Here is a 25,022-nt window from a genome sequence, read left to right on the forward strand (position 1 = left end):
GCTCGGGTGTTTCCGGCGGCGAGTGCGAGTGCGCCGAGCACGGCGGCAGTGACCGTTCAGCCCAAAGCCCGGGATGGAAGGGAACCGAGATGAGGCGGAACGCTGCACGGAGATCGGTTTGAACGCGCTGAAACACGGCAACAGGGAGGAGGCGCTCAAATACTTGCGGAAGGCCCAGAAGTTATACCCGACGGACAGAGTTAAAGGTGAGAGTGGCGGGACTACGCGAGAGCTAGGATAAAATGCGGCCTGTCTAGCAAGCCGCTCGCCAGTGCGCATGTGCCGGGGCCCAGGTGGTTTGTGGGAGTTGTAGTCCGGCTGTGTATCGGGTGTTGTTGTCCGGCGGCCAAGAGAACTACAACTCTCGAGATGCACCTCTCCACCCCTGACAACAAGCTCCCCCATCCAGATAGTGTCTCAAGTGTAATTACGGGGTAAAGGGCTGGTGAACATTGTAGGCCGGAGGTGAAGAGTTAATACACTTTAAATTTGAAAATAAAAAGAACCCCCCTCCAAATCACATGCCTGACAAGTATCACTTTACTCTGGACTTTAAATGTAGCTGTCAATCTTCAGATGCACAAATGTTTATATCCCATTCACTGATACTTTCATCACCTTCTTGCCTTGAGGGTCGAAGGGTCTGCAGCTGATTAGTTATGTGGTTTAGGTTTTAACTTTAACATGAGGCAGGCACTCTAATCATAAAATCTAGAGGGTTCTTAATGCCATCCTGATGTGATTCTGGGTACTAATATGCTTTTCTGGGCTGTACAGTAAGAGAAAAAAAAAGCTAAATAGTTTAGGGTGCATCGTTTTCTGCTCTTGTGCTGAACACATTGTAGGTGCCTGAGTACAATGCCCTCTGTGTGGATAATTCAAGGGCAAAAGGAAGTACTAGAGGAACTCAGTGGGTCAGCAGCATCTGCTGAAAGAAATGGACAGCCAGTGTTTTGGGTCGGGACCATCCGTTAGACTGTGAAGAAGGTTTCCCACCTGAAACATGGTTCGTTCATTTCAGGTCATTGATGCTGCCTGATCTGCTGAATTCCTCCAGCAGTTTTATATTTTACTCAAGATTCCAGCATCTTCATCCTCTTGTGTCTTATGTGGCTGATTAAAGATGTTTTCAGAATTCTAGAACCATGGGGTGGGGGATACAAACAGACTCTTCCGCTCATTGTGTTAATGACCAACATCAAGCGCCCATTTTTACACTAATTCTAACTTAACTCATTCCCATCAACAACACAGATTCTACCATTTCTTTATCTACACTAGGGGCAACTTGCATCGGTCAATTAACCTACCAACGAGGAATGGAAGGAAATGAGAGTGCTTTGGGGACATCCGAGTAGTCACAGATCTAATCGTTTCGGGTCGGGACCCTTCTTCAAATGGGTGTTGAACAGATAGTTATTGTAGCATATGAATGCCACCATCAGTCTCACCTCAGTCACATTCACAATTCTAAGAGTTTGTAGTTTTTGCATTGTGCCGTGAACTTTGTAACAAAAAGGTGGTGCAGCTAGGAGACCCACTGCCTCACAGTTCTAGTGACCCAACTTACAGATGCTCTTCAACACCCGTTCGAAGCAGGGTCCCGACCCGAAATGTCACCCATTCCTTCTCTCCAGAGATGCTGCCTGTCCTGCTGAGTTGCTCCAGCTTTTTGTGTCTACCTTCTCAAAGAAACCTCCTTTATTCAGGGGCAGTGGATAAAATGAATTAACACCAACAGAGCAACAGGTGATTCACACAAAACGCTTCACTTGTCCCAACCAGACAGTTCTTGGATTCCCAGCAAGGCTAATCTGATTCACGATTCGTATATAATCAATATTCACTGTCTTCATTGACCCTATCCTTCCCTCCAGAGATTCTGCCTATCAGTTCCTCCAGCATTTTGTGTCTTATCTTGTATTGAAAGGCTTTACAGTCTGATATGATCCCATTGAAAGAAATATAGCGAGACCTTCATTTTTTACATAGTGAAGTGATGCCTAGAAGCAAAATTAGCCTTTTAGACAAATTTCTGCTTTAATATTTTGGCCTTTATTTGAATTGGTGTTTGTGCCGTCCATAATGTTTGGGGAAAAAGACTCATCATTTATTTATTTGCCTCTGTACTCCACAATTTGAGATTTATAATAGAAAAAAAAGTCACATGTGGTTAAAGTGCACATTGTCAGATTTTAATAAAGGCCATTTTTATATATTTTGGTTTCACCATGTAGAAATTACAGCAGTGTTTATACCAACCCCCCCCCCCCCCCCCCCCCCCCCCCCACACACACACATTTCAGGGCACAATAATGTTTGGGACACAGCAATGTCATGTAAATAAAAGTAGTCATGTTTCATATTTTGTTGCATATCCTTTGCATGCAATGACTGCTTGAAGTCTGCGATTCATGGACATCACCAGTTGCTGTGTGTCTTCTTTGGTGATGCTCTGCCAGGCCTGTATTGCAGCCATCTTTACCTTATGCTTTTTCCGGGTGCTAGTCCCCCTCAATGGCCACTCAAGAATTGGCCATTTTGTTAGCTTTGAAAAACTCCTTTGTTGCTTTAGCACAGGGGTGGGCAACCTACGGCCCACGGGTCGGACCCGGCCCACAGGCGTAACACAAAACACACACAACACTTACCCGCGTGTAGTTCTCACGCACACACACACACAACCAATTTCACATCACAACACCTGTCGACTCACTCTCTCTCCGTCCCTACCCTCCCATCCCCTCTTCCATCCTCCCGACCACCCGGAGTGAAAGCGCCCCCCACCCCGGTGCCGCGGCATGTGTGAAACTAAAGCGGGCTGAGAGCGGCTTCAGCGAGGCGGTGCTGGAGCGGTTTCCTCGGGAACCCAACGGCGGGCGGGCAGGAGGAAAGCGAAGCATCAGTGGGGTCGGTGAGGAATCCACTCACAGACATGGATCCTGGCTCCTATGCAGGACAAGGTTGCCGACCCCCGCTTTAGCAGTATGTTTGGGATCATTGTCTTGCTGTAGAATGAACCACTGGCCAATGAGTTTTGAGGCATTTGTTTGAACTTGAGCAGATAGGATGTGTCTATACACTTCAGAATCGTTACACTACTACCATCAGCAGTTGTATCATCAATGAAGATAAGTGAGTCAGTAACTTCAGTAGCCATACATGCCAAGGCCATAACACCCCCACCACCGTGTTTCACAGATGAGGTGGTATGCTTTGGATCTTGGGCAGTTCCTTATCTCCTCCATACTTTGCTCTTGTCATCACTCTGATATGTTAATTTTCACCTCATCTGTCCACAAGACATTTTTCCAGAGCTGTGGTTGCTCTTTTAAATACTTCTTGGCAAACTGTAACCTGGCCATGACTATGTATTAACACTGCTGTAATTTCTACATGGTGAAACCAAAATGTATAAAAATGGCCTTTATTAAAATCGGATAATGTGCACTTTAACCACACGTGATTTTTTTTCTATTACAAATCTTAAATTGTGGAGTACAGAGGCAAATAAATAACAGAGGCTGGATAGGTTTACTCCCTTATCCTTGGAGCATAGGTGAATGTGGGAAGCCCTTATGGACGTATATTAAAGAGGGGCATAGATTAGGCGAATAGCCACAGTGTTTTTCCCAGGGTAGAGAAGTCTAGAGGGCATAGTTTTAAGGTGAGAATGTAAAGATTTATAAAGGATCTGAGGGACAACTTTTTTACACAGTGTGGTGTGTGCATGGAACAAGCTGCCAGAGTGAGTGGTAGAGGTGGGTACAATTTTGCCATTTAAAAGTCGCTTGTTCAAGTACGTGGTCAGGAAAGGACTGGAGGGCTATGGCTCAGGCGTAGGCAAGTGGGACTATCTTGATTAGGTCACGATCAGCATGGGTGAGTTGGGCTGAAGGGCCTGTTTCGGTACTGTATAGCTTTATAACTCTAGTGGTTACATACTGACCCTTATAACTCTGGTCTTGAAGTCCCTTTGGAGCAAGTTGGAAAACGGTTAAATTACATTTGGTGATAGAAATTAAACCATAAAAGTTCTGGATTGTTTGTTTTTAAATACAATTTATTTGCCAATGAAGCACACAGGAATCTACCTGCCTTGATGGGGCTAAGTTACTTGGCTGTCTTTATCGTGCTTGGGATGGTCAAAAAATATAAATTCCCCACCGGAAATATCAAAATTATTTTAAAATGTTCCTAGTTTTGCTGTTCCTTGTCACTGGCCTATCCCAGGTCCCTATGCCTCCACGTACTCCATCCTTGTGTTTTCCTCTGCTCTAACCCTCAATTCACCCGTATTCAGTCTTCCCTTCACCTGTTTATGTCTTTTAAACAGCAATTCCCTTCCCAAACCACTCAGCTTCATCATTTCCCTGTACTCCATTTTATCAAGTCCATCTCCGTGCGTGGCTTTTGAGACGTGATCTTAACATAACAACAAAGGATAGAAGTAAATCCTCAATTATACCTCCAAATAATTTGACCAGGGACATAGGGACAGGTTCCTAATAAAAAAAAATCTAATTTAACTCTGATGTAAGGAATCTCGACACATCCTCTTCTGATTTTTAGCACTTTCGGATCTTGTGAGGCTTAGCGTGGGACTCTTTTCATGTCAAATGTATAACATAAGGACAATTTGTCATTTTCGTTAAGTAGGGAATCTTCAATGATATTTCTGTGTATCCTGAAATAGCTTCAAATAGATCAGGGAGTTCTCTGTGGAAGGACATTGTCAATGTTATTGTTGGAGAACCCAGAGAATTTGCTACTTGTATCATTCTTTACACCCAGTGATGCAACATTGTAGTTAGCTTTATATTCAGTCTATGTTGTATGGTAACATATTAACAAGAAACTGTGACAATTTATCTTGAGCTGCTGGTGTCTGTTCAGATGTTATTAACCACATTACAACAATATGTAACAGTATATCAAATGTTGACATAATTTAGTAAAAACTAGCAATATTTGAAAATTGCTGGGATTATTAATTGTTGATCTTTAGAGGTACAGTGTGAAAACAAGCCCTTCGGCCCATTGAGTCAGCACTCACCAGCGATCACCCCATACAATAGCACTACCCTACGCACTAGGGACAATTTATAACTTACAGATTGACCACCAAACCTGTATGTCTTTGGAGTGTGGGATGAAACCATAGCACACGGAGAAAACCTACGCGGTTACAGGGAGAATGTACAAACTTCGTACAAGTCAAGATCTCTAGTAATGATCGAACCCGGGTCTATGGAGCTGTATCGTTGATGAGCATGTCTATGAGCAACTCTACCGTTGCGCCACTATGCCTCCTGTTTTGTTGGAGATGCTGACTTTGGTCAGGTGCTCAAACCGTCCACAATTCAGATGGAGATCATAGATCCTGTGGTAGACACAAAATGCTGGAGTAACTCAGCGGGACAGGCAGTATCTCTGAAGAGAAGGAATGGGTGACGTTTTGGGTCGAGACCATTCTTCAGACTGATGGAGGATACCCAGTCTGAAGAAGGGTTTCGACCCGAAACATTGCCTATTTCCTTCGCTCCATAGATGCTGCCTCACCTGCTGAGTTTCTCCAGCATTTTTGTGTGCCACAGAAGGTAGTTGAGGCCAGTTCATTGGCTATATTTAAGAGGGAGTTAGATGTGGCCCTTGTGGCTAAAGGGATCAGGGGGTATGGAGAGAAGGCAGGTACGGGATACTGAATTGGATGAAGAGCCATGATCATATTGAATGGCGGTGCAGGCTCGAAGGGCTGAATGGCCTGCTCCTGCACCTATTTTCTATGTTTCTATGTTTCTAACCCATATGACCAAACAAAAATTAATACTTTATGAAGACCACATAACTTGTCTTTAATGTACAATATTTTGAGTTATGAAGAAAGACTGGAGAGCCAGGAGATAGAAGTTTCTCGTGCGTCACAAACAGTAATGTAACATAGAGTCATATGTATTGTAACATATTCAGACGAACAGAATTTCAGAAACAAAGTTCAACTAACATAATTAATTATTAGTGTTTTTTTTAACATATGTAACGGAGGTTAAATTTCGACCCTGGACTCATTTCACCCTTGGAAAGATATGTTTGAGAGGTGAAGTCCATTGTACAGAATAATTAAGAGTACAATATGTAGAGGTAAATCCAGAATATTACTTCCAGTTAAAATTTATGGAGGGAGGACAAGAATATGTAGATACGCTCCAGTCTTAAGATTGCCTTTCGCCTCTAGGAACTTTTCACACAATATATATAATCCACTCTTGGATCAGATTCCTGATTATCAACACAAAAATAGAATGAGATTCACCTCCTGAAACTACTCCACCATTCACTTGGATCTATATCACGTCTTTGCTACATGTCCATTGATTACCTGTCCAGAAAGCATCTATTCTGCAGTCTTTTCGGAAAATATGTTCCTGCTTTCCACAACCTTTGTGTGGAATATGTCCCTGGTTTCACCCCAAGGCACCCTAACTTTAAACTGGTTCATGACATATATTCGGAATTTTCTTTAGGTGAAATTGTTAATTCTGTATCTCCCCGATCCAGCTCGTTGTTTATTTAAAATACCCAGATTAGATCTTGCCTTCAATTTTGAACCTTGGGTAATACAAGACATGTTTTCCTTAAACGTGGGTCAGCGGAAAGAGTGGCTGCGGAAAGAGAACTAGAATTAATGTTTTAGATTGTAGATCCTTTCTCACAACTAGATTTTATAAATGGTTCTCATAAGTGATAGGAGCAGAATTAGGCCATTCGGCCCAACTCCATCATTCCATCATGGCTGATCTATCCTTCCCTCCAAATCCCATTCTCCTGCCCTCTTCCCATAACCTCTGAGACCCGTACTAATCAAGAATCTTCATATCTCTGTCTTAAAAATATCCATTGACTTGGTCTCCACAGCCTCCTGTCTTAGGCCTTTAATCATAAAAGCCATGGAAGCAAAAGCAAAGAAAGAGTTGCATTCTTTTCCAGCCTCTGGAATCCCAAAGTATTTCTGAAAGTGAAATCTCTGTTGTAATGTAGAGAATTCAGCAGCCAGTCTGCTCACAGCAAGCTGCCACAGTGGCAATGTGAGATTTTCTGGATAATTTGCTGTGGTGCTGATGTTTACATGATTTTTGGCTCACCAGTTCCCTGTTCGTCATCAAACAAGTGCCATTTGATATTTTACACCACCCGAGATTAAATGGAACCCAGGCAAAACTGGTTAATTGAAAAGTTGGACTATCTAAAATATCCCATTCCTTCAGTATAGAAGTATCAGTCTCTGAATTGGAGCTCACAGCCGCTCACATTTGACACAATTGTCACACCCAAAACTGCAGACTGGAGATGAATTCCATATCATTGCACACATCGCTAATTTTTGTTGAATGTGGAATGTTTTTAATAGAAAATAATTTATTTATGAATGTTCTGCTATGGATGCTGAACCAAAAGTCTAGACTAATAACAGGGTTTCAGATTAAATAGAGATGCATCAGCTGCTTTCATCTGACAATGATATGTGCTTCAATGCAAGCCTCTGCTCTCAGTACACGGTCTATGCAGTCTACAGAATCAGCACTAAGTCACACAGGATGCTGGGAATGTGAAACAATAGATGTCTTTATTTTGGAAAGTATATACTTTAAAAAATAATTTCCCAATTGGAGCCAAGGCTTTGGTTTATTTGTAACTGTAAATGGAAGCTGTGTGCATTACTCAACGCATTCCTAAGCGCAACTCCTGAACTGGTTGTTTTTCTTTTCCTGCAGTGTCCTAACCCATATTGCATGCCTCAAATTCTTAAGTCAATGAATAGCTTAGTTTAGTTTAGTTTAGTTTAATTTATTGCCACGTGTCCCGAGGTACAGTGAAAAGCTTTTGTGACGTGCCAGCCAGTCAGCGGAAATACAGTACATGATTACAATTGAGCCATTCACAGTGTACAGATAAATCACAGCTGAGGTGGTTTCTCCTAAATATTTTTATTTTCGGAAACCTTTGTGAGCTTCATTGGAATCTAAAGTGGTTCTCCTGCACCTTTCAATGGGAAGGGAGGGTTGCTAGATGTTAAAATTCAGATCTGATGCAAATTGTTCCTGGTCTACAGTAGCCCCTGGGATTGGACTCAAGCCCAACTCTTCAAACGCTGACATGGGTAGATTTGTTCACTCCATGCATGCTCATATGTCTTGCTATTTAAAGGACAGTCTAGATTCCACTTTCTAGGCTGTTCAGAATACTGCTCGAACTCTCAACTTCTGATTCATGCAGAAATTGTTCATGTAGGCAAAGTGCTCATTCTCCCTGTGCACAGATGCAGTTCATTTGGAAAAAGTGCTTGTAGCTATTTTACAGTAGTCCTCGCATTCCCTCTCTGTCCATCTCTCCCCCACCCTAGTCGTCTCGCTAGTTTCAGTGTTTGTGTCCCTTCATTATTTCCTCTTCCACAGCTAACAATGGACCATTGTGGGCTCCACCTTTCTTGAGTCATCGGTGACGGCTGTGATCTGTTCTGTACCTTTTCATACTTCTAGCTTCCCTCTCTCTCCTGACTCTCAGTCTGTAGAAGGGTCTCTGCCCAAAACTTCACCTATTCCTTCCAGAGATGCTGCCTGACCCGCTGAGTTACTTCAGCATTTTGTGTTTATTTGCTTGCTACTGAAGATGGAACAATCACGTTCAGTGGTGTCAGTCCTGGAGGAAGAAAGATATCTGAAAGGGTAGTAGGATTAGAGGTACATGTCACAAGGACTCTATTATTAATCTATCGTGATATATTGGTTGAGTAATCATTTATTTATTTGCCTCTGTACTCCACAATTTGAGATTTGTAATAGAAAAAAAATCACAGGTGGTTAAAGTGCACATTGTCAGATTTTATTAAAGGGTATTTTTATACATTTTGGTTTCACCATGTAGAAATCACAGCAGTGTTTATATATAGTCCTCCCATTTCAGGGCAACATACTGTTTGGGACACAGCAATGTCATGTAAATGAAAGTAGTCATGTTTAGTATTTTGTTGCATATCCTTTGAATGCAATGACTGCTTGAAGTCTGTGATTCATAGACATCACCAGTTGATGGGTGTCTTCTCTGGTGATGCTCTGCCAGGCCTGTTATGTAGCCATCTTTAGTTTATGCTTGTTTTGACAAATAAATTGAATTGAATTGAATTTTGGGGGCTAGTCCCCTTCAGTTTTCTCTTCAGCATATAAAAGGCATACTCAATTAGGTTCAAGAGGGGACAATTTGAACATCGAATTCTCCCAATTTTGTTAGTCCTTGCTGTCTCCTCCACTTCCTCAGCCCCCCTGCTGTCTCCTCCCATCCCCCAGCCTTCGGGCTCCTCCTCCTTTTCCCTTTCTTGTCCCCACCCACCCCCGCCCCCGATCAGTCTGAAGAAGGGTTTCGGCCCGAAACGTTGCCTATTTCCTTCGCTCCATAGATGCTGCTGCACCCGCTGAGTTTCTCCAGCTTTTTTGTGTAACCCTCAATTAGGTTCAGATTGGGTGATTGACTTGGCCACTCAAGAATTGACAATATTTAGCTTTGAAAAACCACTTTGTTGCTTTAGCAGTATGTTTGGGATCATTGTCTTGCTGTAGAATGAGCTGCCGGCCAATGAGTTTTGAGGCATTGAGGAATTGAGTTTTTCCCCACTGTAGAGACTTCAGAGATATGTTGAATGAATGTGCTGTTAAATTGTTAGATCTTGATTTAATCTCTATGGTGTCCTTGCACCACAATAGAGAAACAATTGTAATTAGTTAAACGCCTCCCCCCCCCCACCCTCCCTCCTGTTGCGTTATATGACTAAATATGGATTGGGTAAATGTGTTTTCCAAGAAAGAAGGTCAGGTGTCGTAATATTGTTATGTGCCGTGTGATTAAATTTCAATGTAAAAAATTAATTGGAGAAATTATTTGTGAAGGTGCTGGCAGTCCCACAAAGCCCGAGGTTTGAAGACATGCATCGCCCTACAAAGAGGCATTATAGTCAAAACTTATAACTGGGTTTTTGTAAATCAGTGAATTACTATACAATGAAGAAGTCAAGGGAACAGTTTTGTAAAATGTTCAATAGGTCAGGCAATGAGTGTAGAGAGAAAAACCAGTACAGTTTCAGATTGATGACTTCACCAAAGTACAGAAAGCTTTTCATCTCAAAGGCTGCGAGTGTAAAACATTTCCTTGTTTTAATAATCTAGTGCAAATGAATTTTGACTCACTTCCTCTTTGTTCTGCTCGTGACAAAGGAGTCTCCATTTCTTTGTTACCAATTCAGTATGGCGATAGAAATCTAGCATTATTTACTTACCAAAAGCTTTCATAATTTTGAAGAGTTTTGTAAATCAGCATTTTCAGTTCCTTGTTTCCACGTTTTCACATGTACTTTAATTGCCTTGCAGATGTGATAGAGTCTTTGACACAGAATGGCTATCCATCTGGTAACTTCAAGCCAACAGAGGGCTCAGAGTCATCAGAATGTCACCAAAGGAAGGGAGGCAAGTTTGCTGGCTCCAGTCCTGGAGAGGCGGCTGGAGAAACGGGTAAAACCTATACAGTCGACCAGCTCGAGGCTGTGAAAAGGTACGAGCAAGAGCTGGAATGCCCCAAATAAAATGCACAAACAATTCAATGTAGTTGATGATGTGTAGTTCCCCAGGTTTACCTTTTCCCTCATTGAAACAGTGCAGGAGGCCACGGACAGAAAGTGGGTGTGGGATGGAGAATGAAAGTGGCAAGCTTGGGATTTCAACTGGGCACTTGAATGTGCATACTCCACAAACTTAAAATCACTTTTTTTTTTATCTCTCCCACTCCTGATGAAGCATCTCTCTCGTGGCATCTCTCTTTCTCTTACCACAGATGCTGCCTGACCTGTTGTGTATTTTCCAGCACTTCCCATTTTTATTCCCGATTTCCAACATCTTGTAATTTTGTAATTTTCTTCAAACAATGTTTTATGGAAGGGTTTATTTTAGATCTGGTCTTGTGCAGTGAAATAGGATTAATTGATAATTCAGTGTCAAAGATCCTCTGAGTAGAATAAATATATTTTGATAAAATTCTGTGTTTAGTTGCCAAAACTTTGATCTGAACTTAGTGCCTTAAACTTAAAACCAATCAAAAAGATATTAAGGTGGTCTGGAAAAATAAATGTTTTACAAACTGTTGCAGACAGAGATTAATGGTATGAAAGGTATTAATGATGTGTATGAAGGGACTGTGTCTATGGAGCCAGATTTGTTAATGATGAGAAGAGAGATGGGAAAGCAGGTTGTGAGGAGAATATAGCGTCTGCGACAAGGTCCAGGAAGTGGCTAAAGATTTGGCAGGGTAAAATAAAATGGGATATCTAAGATTATTACTATGCTAGGAAGATTAGATAAGTAGAATATTATTTAAGCAGAGGGAAACTAAATGCTGCAGAGAGAGAAATGTGAGTAGCCCCGCAGTTGACCACAGGATGTTAGTATGTAAGCAAAGCATATCATTAGGAAGGCAGTGGCATGTTATACGTTATTGGAATGAAGTATGATACAAGATACAAGATACATTTATTTGTCACATGTGCCAGTTGGCACAGTGAAATAAGATAACCGTACAGCCATACAATAAAATAAAGAACACAACACACGATAGAGTTAAACATAAAACATCCCCACACAGCAGAATCAAAGTTTCCCACTGTGAGGGAAGGCACCAAAGTCGGTCTCTTCCTCTAATGTTCCCCCAATGTTCATCCGTGGTCGGGGCCTCCCCGAGCCCTCCGCAGGCGGCCCGATGTTCAATAGGGAAGTCTTGCCACAATTGTACAGGGCTTTGATGATACCACACTGCACACAGTTTGGATCTCCTTAGTTAAGAAGGGATGTACTTGCATTGGAATGATCACAGGATTCATTCTCAGGCTGAAGGGGTTGTCTTGTGAGAAGTGTTAGAACAGGTTAAACTTCTACACATTGGAGTTCAGAAGAATGAGGGATGACGTTCGTGATTCTTGGTTTTGAAGTCCACTATTAAATCTCCTCTTCATTTTCTTTCCTCTCAGAGAAACAATCCTTGTTTCTCGATTCTCTCCACATGACTGGAGTGCCACAGTCTTGATGCCATTCTAGAATCTTTCTAAGCCTTGATATTATTCACTTAGGAAGAGATCATAAAGACCTGGCGTAATCAATGATTAACGAGAGTTTAGCTTATCTTGATCATTTTTTTGTTGTCCAACCGTCTTTAGAATAGTCTTCCAAACCTATCCAACTAGTTTCTATTTTTTTGTGTGTTCATTCAACATTTTTGTTTCTCTGCCATTCTTAAAAATGCGTCATTTAATTTATACTGCCGCTCCTATAAAATTGCATCATTCCAATCAAATTGCTTTTGATCATTGAGCAGGTAGATAAGATTAGTTTATCTTGACAATATGTTCAGCGCATTGTGAGCCAAAGGGCCTGTTCCTGTGCTATGTTCTACGTTGTTCACATTGAGCATGGAAGTGTTTACTTACTGGAAACTGACAAGTTGCTCTGCGTTCTGTCCTATGTGCAGAATAAAAAAATGTAAAGATTACTATGAAATCCTGGGGCTAACCAAAGAAGCCTCAGAGGATGACTTGAAGAAAGCCTACAGAAAACTAGCTTTAAAGTTTCATCCCGATAAGAACCAGGCACCAGGAGCAACAGAGGCATTCAAAGGTAAGTGCAATGGCACTGTTGTGTCCCATAGGCAACTTAAATTGACTCCAGAAAGCAGAATAAATGGATCTACTGGACTGAAACATCATTTAAGTTGTCAGGTCTCACAAACATTTCACACAGTAAATTACTTGAACTGTACTAACCAGTAGATGGAAACAAACGTGGTATTGTCAAAATTCCACGAACAGGACAGGGCCAACTGGCTCTTTCAGTTTTTCCACCCATTCAGTAATATCATGGCTGATCTAATCTCGGCCTCAACATTGCATTCCTACTTTTTCACCATACACCTTAACTCCATCTTGAATATTTTCATTAACACTGCCTCCAGAGCTCTGAGGTAGAGATTTCCAAAGAGCCATCACCCTCTGAAATAGAAATCCTTCCTCCTCATGTCTTAAATGACATATTCTTTAACTATGCCTCCTGGTTCTTGATACCCTCACAAGGGGAATCATTCTCTCAGCATATACCCGGATCAATCCCCGTTAGAATATTTCACGCTTCAGTAAGATCAATAAGATTGAACTGAACTGTTCTGTATTTTTGTTTACAATACCCTGTTGTGCTGCAGCAAGCAAGAATATTGTCATGTGTCCCAGATTCTTCCTATCTGGGATACATGACAATAAACTCTCTTGACTTGACTTGACTTGACTTGAAGATAGACACAAAATGCTGGAGTAACTCAGCGGGTCTGGCAGCATCTCTGGAGAAAAGGAATAGGTGGCGTTTTGGTTTGAGAATTTTCCTCAGACTGAGAGTCAGGGGAGAGGGAAACTAGAGGTATCATCTCTCATTTTTCTCAACAAATAGAGATGAATGATAAGATGATCTTTTTTTAATGGCTCATTAGAAGGAAGGCTACTGATCAAGGGCATTGGAAGAATCCGTTATTGACCTCCAGATAGTGCTGTGGAATCTCGTCCACCAGAACAAATAGGGGGACTTATTAATGTCTAATCCAAAGGCAGAATCTCTGACATTGCAGCATTCCTACTCCACCGCGGATTTGACAGCAGTGTGTCAAAATCCTGAAATGTTGGCTTGAACAACAACCTTCTGGATCAGATAGACATGTATTTCCCAGTGAACTAAGCTGCACAGATCCACACTTCTTTCAGGTATCGTCCGGTGTAAGATGAAAATACTTCTTGACGATGATCGTTTAGATAGATCTATCATTCAGATTTTACACACCAGTTCCATTGAAGTGGAAAATTAACTTTGATTTGAATGGGTGCTGCTTGTTCCAAGCGCAGTCACCTGTAACAGTATAGGAGAGAGAGAACCTGAGAGATCGCACCGTAATATAGTGTGAGAACAAAAAGGGGGCTGCAGAATTTTTGATGTCGGATATTTCACTCGTTTTTTTCTCATCCCTGAACAAATTTACGTGTGATGGTTAGGAACACACACAATTCATGGGTGTAAAACAGACCGAGATTTACTACCGTGGACATGGTGTCTCGTGGTTCAACGATAATAGAGGTGTTGATTAATTGTACCATTGGTTGTCGATTCTTCAGTGAATAATTGATCAAGCTATGAGTTGATGTGGAACCCTACTCCACTGCCCCAGTGTTGGAGAGATTTGGGAACTTTCCATCCAAACTTGCATGATGCCTTCAAACACACTGCACAATACACACATCGTGGCTCAGATGACTCAAATAAACCACATTTCATTCATCAAAGGAATAATCTTAAAGGTTATGAATTATAAGCACATTTTTAATGACACTATTTAAATACCACTGGTCAACCTCATTAAAACCTGAGTTGAGACAAATTAATCGTCTTCTCCTGAGACATCCACTCATTTCAGTTACAAAATGTTAAAGCAAGCAATTATCAGAAATCTTTCCCCCAGGCTTTTAGGATTTGCTGAAAAGCACTACTGATTTAAAGAATATGTTATTTCTAATGTAGTACGCCGGGTGATGCGGGGACTTTTGATTTTAATTCTTGCACAAAGGATTTTTCTGATTTAGTAATTAGTCCAGGAGTATTTGGCCCATTAGTTCCCACTCTTTGCCATCAGTGAGTCAATGGGAGTCTGAAGGGTGTTATTCTTGTGGAAGAAGTACCTGATATTGAAGCTGCTCCCTCTGTCCAGAGCAGCAATGCCAGTATGCAGGAGCCGGCATGTATGTATAATTACACTGGAAACTGGTATATCGTACCTCTGGATGCAAAGATGAGATGTTAACCTACTCCCAATTCTTTTCCTTAATTTTGAAACTGTTAGGTGCCATGCTATGGGACACCAGGTTGGTTTCTGCCCAGATTCTTTCCCATTCATATCCATTTCAAGGTCAAGGACAATGGGGATTCGGCAGACAGTAAATAGGACACTTTAGTAACTTTGTCGGTGCCAAAACGTGCCACACTTGTGTATTGCCCAGATTGTCTGCAACACAAAGCATTACCCTGTAATTAGGTATATGTGACAATTAAGTAGCATTCATTCATTCATACATTCACATCTCTGCTGCATAGTTTGACTGTTGGAAGAAACATGGGGCAAAACTGCTCAGGTGCCATTTCATAATAGGAAAGAAGCTTTGCAAATTATTTTGCTAAATCACATGGTTTACAAGAAAAAATGCACATGGGTAGTTTTGTTCCATACTTATTCCATCAGCCAAATTATGAAGCAGAATTGTTTGATCTTGAAAGGACATAAGCCTGTTCTGAAATTCAATCCAATTGTTATTTAATATTACATTTCCTCCCAAGTACCTGAGAATCAATTCATGAGTAACAACTGACCATTCACGCTGTCTCGGAAAATCAGCCAACGTAATCAAAGACTGTTCCACCCCAGTTATTCCTTCTCCCTGTTCCGGTCAGGGAAAAGGTGCAGGAGCTTGAAAGTACACACTACTAGACTCAGGAACAACTTCTTCCCCTCTGTTATCAGGCATCTGAACGGTCCTTCCATAAGCTAGGGCACTGTCCGATTCACCTCAACCCCATTGCCGACATTGGACTTTGTCTTTGGAACTGATGAGCTACAATGCTGAGAACCATATTCTGCACTGTATCTTCCCCTTTGCTCTACCTATTGTAATTGAGTTTGACATGATTGTATTTATGTATAGTATTATTTGATTTGAGTGGATAGCATGCTAAATAAAGCCTTTCATTGTACCTTGGTACACAATAAAATAACAAACAACCTGAACCGTTTTCTGAAGTAGAAATGTAATTTGAAAGCTTACTATTATAATAAATCATAGTCTCCTAATACATCGATAAAGACTATTCTGCCCACCTAGTCCATGCTGAGCATCAATCACCCATTTTATTCTAATCCCATTTTCTTTCCCCATACTCTCATGAAGTACTCCCTTATCCTGCCATTCGCCCTACAACTAGTGTCAATTTACAGTGGCTGATTAACCTCCTAATCTGCACATCTTTGCCATGAGAGAGGACACCAGAGCACCACGAGAAAACATATTCTCAGGGAGAATGAGCACCCTCCACTCTAGAGGTCAGGTTTGAGTCCGGGACACTGGGCTGTATGATGCAGCAGCTCTACCAGCTGATCCATAGTCGTTCCAAAAATGTATCAAATTCTGCAAAGTTTCTTTTTGTGTGGGATTCTAGCTGGTGCGCACAAATTGATGATAAATTAATGGGATGTTTTGATTTGAATGTGAATGGTGATGCCAAGCACAGCCTGGGCATGGTTTGGTCTGAAGGCACTGTGCTGTTTCTTGCATTTGTTCTGATTCTACCCCTGTTCCTGCAGCCATTGGGAATGCATATGCAGTGCTCAGCAATCAAGACAAGAGGAAACAGTACGACATATATGGCGATGAACGACAGGCTACAAACAGGCACAGTCACGGTCCCACGGACTATCACAGAGGGTTTGAAGCAGACATCTCACCTGAAGACCTCTTCAATATGTTCTTTGGTGGTGGATTCCCCTCTGGTATGTAATATTTGTGGTTCAGAACGTATTTCCAATAACTTCACTAAATAAATACTCCATATATTTCGCTTGGGAAGCTTATACCCCAGCGGTACGAATATTGACTTCTCTAACTTCAAGTAACCCTTACTTTCCCCCTCCCTCCATCCCTTCCCCTTCCCAGTTCTCCGACCAGTCTGACTGTCTCCGAGTTCATTTTATCTCTGTTTACTTTGTTCTGGCCTTCTCCCAGCTAACAAAAACCTATTCTACATTTTCCTTGATCACCATCCCCCTTGTCCTGGTTTCACACCTCACACGTCCTTATCTACGTATCTCCCTCTCCCCTGAAGAAGGGTCTCGACCCGAAACGTCCCACATTCTTTCTGAAGATGGGTGGGTTGGTAAGGTTAATTGGCTACTAGAAATTGCCCTCATTGTGTAGAAGAGTGTTAGAATCTGCGACATTGATGGGAATGTGAAGAGAATAAGTTACAGGAAAAATGACTTGGGCTCATCGGATTTTTCTGTGAGCTGGCACAGACTCAATGGGCTGAAGTGGCCACTTTCTATGGCATAAAGGTGAAAAAAAATCCTTACATCTTGCATACACCGCAGAACGTTAAGGTGAGGAGGAAGTTTGGGGAATTCAAATAACAGAAGAAACTTAAAACTTATGTCCTTTTCAGTTGGAAGTGTTTCAGGCTGATTTATAATGAAATCACATTTGAAGCAATTAGGCACACTCGTCACCCACAAGGTTCAGCATGAAGGAGATTATCCGGCCAACATTAATATGCACATTCTAGCTTCTCTATTTAACTGACTAATCATATTAGTTTGCTCGTCCCTTACCCTTCAACATTTTTGCCTCAGAGTCTTTATGTTATTACTTTTTAAACGCTAATTGGGCTTCAGTTCAGTGCAGAATGTCAATTATGCAAGTCTAGCAATAGGTTACTAGAGCTGGCAGAAAGTTGTGGGTTGAATTCTGCTTGGGTGGGAGTAATATTACCTGAAGGTGATTAGGTTCAAAGCTGTTTTCAAAAGTAGGAACTTTATTAGCATAATATTCAAATTTTAAATGTTACTCAACTTATTAGGGTCTAAATTGCTGGTATTAGTTTTATTTGATTCAATGTTCCAGATATTTATTTTGTTTTAGGATCGAATGGGCTTTAGTATTCGATTCTAATTGGGTATTCTGCATTCAGAACAGCTTCTTAACTGAGTTGGAGTTGATTTTTATTTCAGCATCTTCTTGGTTTCCTTCCCACCACTTCTTATGACATGCCTCCATCTGAACCCCGGGTCTCAACTGCTGAATGTTTCCTCTGTTTCAAGGGAATCATATTTGAAGTGCATTTTTTGGCAGTTCCAGCTTGGTTTCCAGGGAACACGGGCATTTAGCCTAAGCCAGCCTCGGTGCTGATTGACATTAAATTGACATTGTGACTTGGGAGTGCGTGGGATTTGTAGAACGGTAAATAAAGTTATAGCTGTTGCTCTATTATTAGAGGAGCTTTATTGGACAGATTTGTATGAAGATATATAGTTGGGTAGACTCATGCTGCATCCGAAGTAAGATCACTAGCACCAGGTTCATTCTGCATCTGATGTAAGATCACTAGCTGGCAAAAACAAAAGCATGTTTCATTATCCAGCATTACAGTTCTCCACTTTCAAGACCCATAATACATTGTACAAAATTAGTTTGCCTGGATTACCTAATGTTTTTGTACCGTTCTACTTTATTGCAAAGAAAAAAAGCACCTTAATATCTTATTAAGTCTCTGCAAAATACTCAAAGCAGTTCACAATGAATTACCTTTGAACTGCATGTGCACAAAACAAGCTGTTGTACTGTTTCTTTTTCCGTGTCCTTCCTCTCTGGGACTCCTTACTCCCTCCTGGGCCTTGGTTCTATGATTGAAATCGTGCAGGTTTTGGAAAATCGGTATGGAAAGGCAGTGATCAAAATGAGAGTTGATACACAAGAGTGGCCCACTTGTTCATGATAACCACTTACAGTAGGATTAAACTACCTTGAATTTGGAGCCTTAGCTGTTGCTTTGCAAATCTCCTCTGGTAACAAAGCAACAGCATTGTCTCTAGTGGCCTTAAGAATGAAATTAAGAATGTTATTACTGAAAATCGAAACACAACCATGTGAGAAGATTCAGATAACTGTCCAATCTCTGATAAATAGGATTAGATGCAGATATGTTTTTCTATCCAATATCCAGCTTCGTGTTTGTTGTAAATATACCTTTTGTAAACTGTAATTTTATTTTTGTTAGAAATATAGAAATAGCCGCTCTAATTTCACTGCACGTCTGCAAGTTGAATGTCCTCTTTGTATTAATTTATTCTGTTCCGTCTACCTCTCCCAATCCCTGCCTCAGGTAATGTACATGTATATAGTAATGGGCGAATGCGTTACACATACCACAGACCTGAGCGACGAGAACAACATGGCGACGTGAGTATATAGAACTGTGCGGTGATTCAGCTACTCAACCTGTTTTACCTGTGCTGGCTTCCTGAAAGAACTGTTCAACCAACCCCGTACCATTTGAGATAGACACAAAATGCTGGAATTACTCGGCGGGACAGGCAGCATCTCTGGAGAGAAGGAATGGGTGATGTTTTGGGTCAAGACCCTTCAAGGGTCTCAACCTGAAACGTCACACATTCCTTCTCTCCAGAGATGCTGCCTGTCCTGCTGATTTACTCCAGCATTTTGTGTCTTATTTTCGATGTACAGCAACATCTGCAGTTCCTTCTTACACATACCATTTAAATATATCTTTAAATAACATTTTCATCGTACTTCCTTAAGAAGCTATTATAGCTTCTGCTTCTCCAATATATTTGTTCAGTTGTTCCGAGTACTAACAATTTCTGCATAAACCAGTTCATACTCGCCTCACTCTTTTATCTTTTAAATTAATACCATACCAGCACCCTGGACAGTTTTTCACTTATGTTTTAAACAAATAATCTTGGATTGCTCTAATGTCCAATTTGTTTACTGTGTGCTCTATTTCTTTGGGATTTGATTAATACATCGAGATGTTTCTCTCGTTAAATTTTGCACAACCGCTCAGGAAAGACTAGCTTCTATATTAAGGCTATGGAATCTCACCATTATCCAACCTACTTGTGCCATTGAACCCATTTCTCTCCTCCATAGAGAAGCAGTTCAGTTTAAGAGATAAAATATGGGATACTTTCTCTATGAACACACAAGATGATCCAACAAACTCTAGTGCATCAGTTTGCACTGTCATCCCCATCAGCTTTGTGTACTTAATTTTTATAAGAATGCTCTGTTTTGTTATGAACATTTCTGCATTGGAAATAATTGAGTAGAAGTTAATAATACTTTATTTTTGATCAACCAAAATAAGACAAAATCTTGCTTTTCATCTGCCATGTATTAAAGTTATTTCTGATTCTTGGCATGCCTTGCCGTGTAGATTATTGGGTTGCAGTTGAAAGTAATACTCAAATTCACCACAACCCTGCTAGAATATGTTTTAGCTTTTCAATTATCAGATGTTCGTTCATTCATTCATTTGCAGGGAATTATTTTTTGCATCCACCAGCACTGCACAACAATCTACTGATCTAAGTAAAGGGGAGATTAAATGCATTACCTAAACGGGGATTTCCACATGCTGTGGATTTAGATTAACAGAGCAGATGTCCAAATGCATTTGTTTCATATGATCTGTAGTTTTGTTTGTTTACGACAAAACTACACTTTGACTGCACCTCAACGGATTTTACACGGTACAGGGAAACGACAGGATTGGGTTTAAGGAAAAGTCTTAAACTGGTGTCATGGGAGCATATTTGCTTAAGAGGACACCCCAACTGCACCAATTTGGTGTAAAAAAAATGGACAATATGGTCGTGTCTTAAAGGTTTTGTATTATCAAATGACTGATGGTATATACTTTTCTACACATCACAAAGTCTGCTATAATAATTAAAAATGTAAAGCATAGCTAAATCTCACAACATTCCCTCATGATCAGGTTGCATTTAGTAGTGGATTAGCAGCTAAAATCCAGTGGCCAAGACTGACAATTTTGAGACTGGGGTTATAATCACACCCTGGTTCTTTTGAATTTAGAATTAGGATGATATTGGAGGATATGATAACCAATTAGTAATAATGACCATAAAAACTACTGGATTATCATCACAGTCCATTACTAATTCGTCAGAGAAGAACAATTGCTCTCTTTACCCTGTCTGGCCTGTATGTGACTTGAGACCCACTTAGAAACATAGAAAATAGGTGCACAAGTAGGCCATTCGGCCCTTGGAGCCTGCACCGCACTTCATGTGGTTGACTCTTTAAAGGCCTCTGAAAAGGCCCAGTTGGCCACTTGGTCCATTTAGGAATAAGCAATAACTACTGGCCTCAAACACAATGTTCAGATCCTTAAATGTGAATTTTAGAAAAATGTACGGACATTGCAGGAATTTTATTTGATGTGTTTCCTTAGATTCACTAATGCTCTTTTTTAGAAGGAAACATTACTCGGCCTGGGTAACATAAACCAGTCTCATGTAAGTGTAGCTGACTCTTAATCTCACTCAGGAACAGACCTGTGAAGTACTCAGTCATATCAACCTATCTAAAGTAACTAGTAATTTCCAATCATTGCTCGTCTTCCCACGACCTTCAGCTACTTAGAATTAATAATGAAACAAAATAAATAAGCATGGAATTCTAGATGGAACTAACTGGTTCTTGTCAATAAATGGATAGAGCGTTAATAGAAAAAAATTCCCAACAAATATTATGGATAATAAAATGTTGTCTGTGCTGAGTTAATGAAACATGATTTACAAAGACAGAGAGTTAACATTTAATGTCACCAAACATCTGGTAGAACTCTTGATACCATGTAGAAATAGTGCAGTGCCTATCTATGTGTAGTATTGATAGTACATAAATGTTACCAATCTGTGTGCATTATCCAGTTTAATTCTGTGTTCATTTTTCCAGGGTGGGTTGGCACTCTTTGTGCAATTAATGCCAATCTTGATCCTGGTCATTGTCTCTGTGATCAGTCAGATGATGGTATCAAGCCCTCCCTACAGTCTGAGCCATAGGCCGTAAGTATATCCTGAATTCTTAGCATGGGGTTGCTTCGGGATAAGAGTGAATAAATTGCCCTCTCAAACCAAATGTGGTCACAACACATGGAACAAGAGATCAATTATTTAGCTTGAAAGCTTTAATTAAAGTGAATAGGTTTATGAAGAAGCATGTTTAACAGGTAAGAGGATTAAAGCCATTTGATCTGGCATCCAAACAGTTGACAATGGAGATCTTCACATTGGCAAACATTCACATAAGAAATCTTCAGTAAACAAAAGTTTTGGTTTTAAATTAATGATATGGAACCTATTTGGAGACTTTTTTGATTTACGCACCATATAAAAAACAGTAATAGCCATCTCTTTATGGTTGCATTGGTAGGAAGGAGTCTGTGGGCGGGAAAAAAACCCAAGCTATTTAAAGTGGTCTTTGTAAAGGAAGGGTTTTGAGAAATGAGAGAGGTTAGCAAGGGTTTTCTCATGGCAACAGGTCATCAGGTAGAACAGAATGGAGGGGTAGAATTTTAGACAAAGTGGCATTTGAAGAAATCAGAAGGCCAACAAGGAGTGCGAGGAAAGTCAAACAAGTAACACAAGCAACAAGTGGGAAATCAGAAGCCTTAGAGGCTGCAACGGTAGTGCTATGGAGTACTGAAGATATCAGAAATTAAGACCAGGTCAGGATTTTGTGTCACTGCAGAAACTCCACTAACACACAACAAAATATGGGTATGAAATGCTTTTCCCTCCTTTTAAAAAACTTTTTTAAATTTTTTTAAAATTAAATAATTTATTTATTATAAATGTACTCGTATGTGAATAACTACCAGCGGGTTCTCCAGTTAGTAGTAGTACAAGGCGAGTTCACACCTATTATTGCCCAGAGTTACTGGTGAAACTGACCGAAGATGGCCATGTGGCAGAGCATCATAAGCCAATTGCTTAAGATTTATCTCAAAATAGATGTTGCAAAATAAAATGATGAAAATGCACCGTGTGTACACCAAGACCCGCTTGTAGCAATAATACTTAGCACCTATGAGAGCATTCTAATTGCAGGCTATTATGGTTTCCAGGTCCATTGGTCACATTCACAGAAGGGCAACGGAAGTACTGAACGTGCACTATTTTGTGGCAGAAAAATTTGCAGAAGAATATACAGGACAGAACTTGAAGATGGTAGAACGGAATGTAGAAGAGGACTTTATTGCAAATTTACGGAATAACTGCTGGAAAGAGAAACAACAGAGTAAGTAATAGTGGAGAAGATGGGATAAGGAGGTTGGTTGGAAAATTCAACTGGAGGGTGGGTGGGCGACTGTAAAGGAAGAAGGATGCTTCAAGCAAGGATGATGTTCTTGACTTGGTCAATCAGATTATTACCTCTGAATCAGAATCTCAAAGATTCAAGCTGCACCAAGCATACTCCAGTGTTGGGAACTGCCGAATTTTGGGAGATGCCATACTTAAGCTGAAAGGTTCATTGGCTTTATTTAAGAGGGAGTTAGATGTGGCCCTTGTGGCTAAAGGGATCAGGGGATATGGAGAGAAGGCAGGTACAGGATACTGAGTTGGATGATCAGCCATGATCATATTGAATGGCGGTGCAGGCTCGAAGGGCCGAATGGCCTACTCCTGCACCTATTTTCTATGTTAATTGGAGATTAACACCTCGTATTCCACATGGATAGCAGACATCCCCAGGGTATGAACGTTATTCCAGTTACAGGTAACCCACACCCTCAGTGTTCTCCCAGCCACAATCACCCTTGCGTCTGATTTTCTTTTCCTTTTGTTCACCTCTCAGCCTCCTCTTCTCATCTATTTACATTTGTCCACCATCTCCCCCCCATCTGGTTGCACCTGTCTCTATCCCACCCAACATCATACTGCTTTCCTCTTCCCTCAGTTCTGATGCAGTTTCAACCAAAAACATTTGACTTACCACTGAGTTCTTCCAGCAGACACAAGCAGCTACAGATGTTGTTATATTTAGTAATTTAAAAAAAGTACTAGCATAATTCAGAAGGTCAATCAACATCTCTGGAGAACCTGGATTGAATATGTTTCGGGCCCTTCTTCAGACTCGGATTCAGAATCCGAAGAAGGGTCCTTACACAAAATGTTGCGTATCCATTTTCTGGATGAGTTTAGAGATACAACAATGATTCAAGCCCTTCTGACCATTGTATAGAATAGAATCCAATAGTTTGGCTTCTGTTGCTCATTTAAGTAACCCAAAGAGTTGGTTTAGAGATACAACATGATACAACGAACAGGTTAAACCTTTATGGTGTTCAGCCAGCTCCGAAAACCGGCCATGCAGATGTCATTCAAAAGCATTTCGCCAAAGACCCAAAACGATACATACACGTAGCGTAAAATCCTAAAGATAAACATCTGTAAATCATTGCTAAATGTAGTCAATATCACGAAGGGGGGTGAAGCACGCTTTAATGCTTAGTCCCCTACCCAGACCCGGTCATCCTTCTGGGTCGATTTCACAGCTCCCACGCTGTCCCGGTAGGGCCTGTATCGCCCCTGCGTTCGACCCCGGCAACTCTACATTTAGTGCCTTAAATCCAGCAGTGGGGGAAAGCTCCGCGAATGTTTTTGAGTCTGTTTGCATCCTTGCGCTTGTATACCATCTGGGACCGGGCAATGCCTGACGGCAACAGTTCAAACAGGGAGTGAGTCCGGGGTGGGAAATGTCCTTTATGATATTCTGGGTAGAGTTTTTTTTGGTGCAGCTCCGCGGAACTGTGTAAGTCCTCCAAGGTAAGGAGAGGGCAGCCGACAAGCGCTCCGGCGGGTAAGGCGTTGTCCCAATGCCGCCCCGACATTCTCGAGCGGACTTTCCTCTGAGCCGCTGTGCAGCGCTGGATTTGGACCGCACGCATACACAGTATGTTAGTATGCCGCGCCTCAATGGAGCACCCCATAAAAGGACAGGGAGCAGTCGACCAGGTAGTGGGGACTAAGAATTGTTTCTTCCTGACCCCTACACCCCACCACATAAAATCCCTCTCTAACTGACTAACTTTTGCAGCATTCTCCCGGTCTCCGGGGAGGAGGCAGCTGCTCCAGACTTTTCAAGCCGCCCGCGCTACCTACCTAATCTACGCTAAAAATCTTCCATTCTGAAATCCGAAAATGTCCGAAATCCGACAAGTGTCTGGTCCCAATGCTTTCGGATAAAAGGTTGTGCACCTGTATTCCATACCTTTGGCTTCTGTTGCTCAATTAAACAAGTCAATCCCAAA

General features: G+C 41.2%; 1 protein-coding gene across 2 annotated transcripts in view; it reads left to right on the forward strand.

Moving 5' to 3' along the window:
* The window catches only part of dnajb12a (DnaJ heat shock protein family (Hsp40) member B12a), a 26,914-nt gene continuing 1,892 nt past the window's right edge, over nucleotides 1-25,022 (forward strand). For both annotated transcript variants that reach the window (XM_055661741.1, XM_055661742.1), the window contains exons 1-7: nucleotides 1-206; nucleotides 10,416-10,596; nucleotides 12,559-12,704; nucleotides 16,471-16,656; nucleotides 19,041-19,117; nucleotides 21,665-21,774; nucleotides 22,836-23,008. In XM_055661741.1, coding sequence (XP_055517716.1) covers nucleotides 74-206; nucleotides 10,416-10,596; nucleotides 12,559-12,704; nucleotides 16,471-16,656; nucleotides 19,041-19,117; nucleotides 21,665-21,774; nucleotides 22,836-23,008 — 1,006 coding nt within the window. In that variant the 5' untranslated portion in view covers nucleotides 1-73. The remainder of the gene's footprint in view (nucleotides 207-10,415; nucleotides 10,597-12,558; nucleotides 12,705-16,470; nucleotides 16,657-19,040; nucleotides 19,118-21,664; nucleotides 21,775-22,835; nucleotides 23,009-25,022) is intronic.

Source organism: Leucoraja erinacea, chromosome 34 (assembly GCF_028641065.1).
Source record: "Leucoraja erinacea ecotype New England chromosome 34, Leri_hhj_1, whole genome shotgun sequence".
NCBI lineage: Eukaryota > Metazoa > Chordata > Chondrichthyes > Rajiformes > Rajidae > Leucoraja > Leucoraja erinaceus.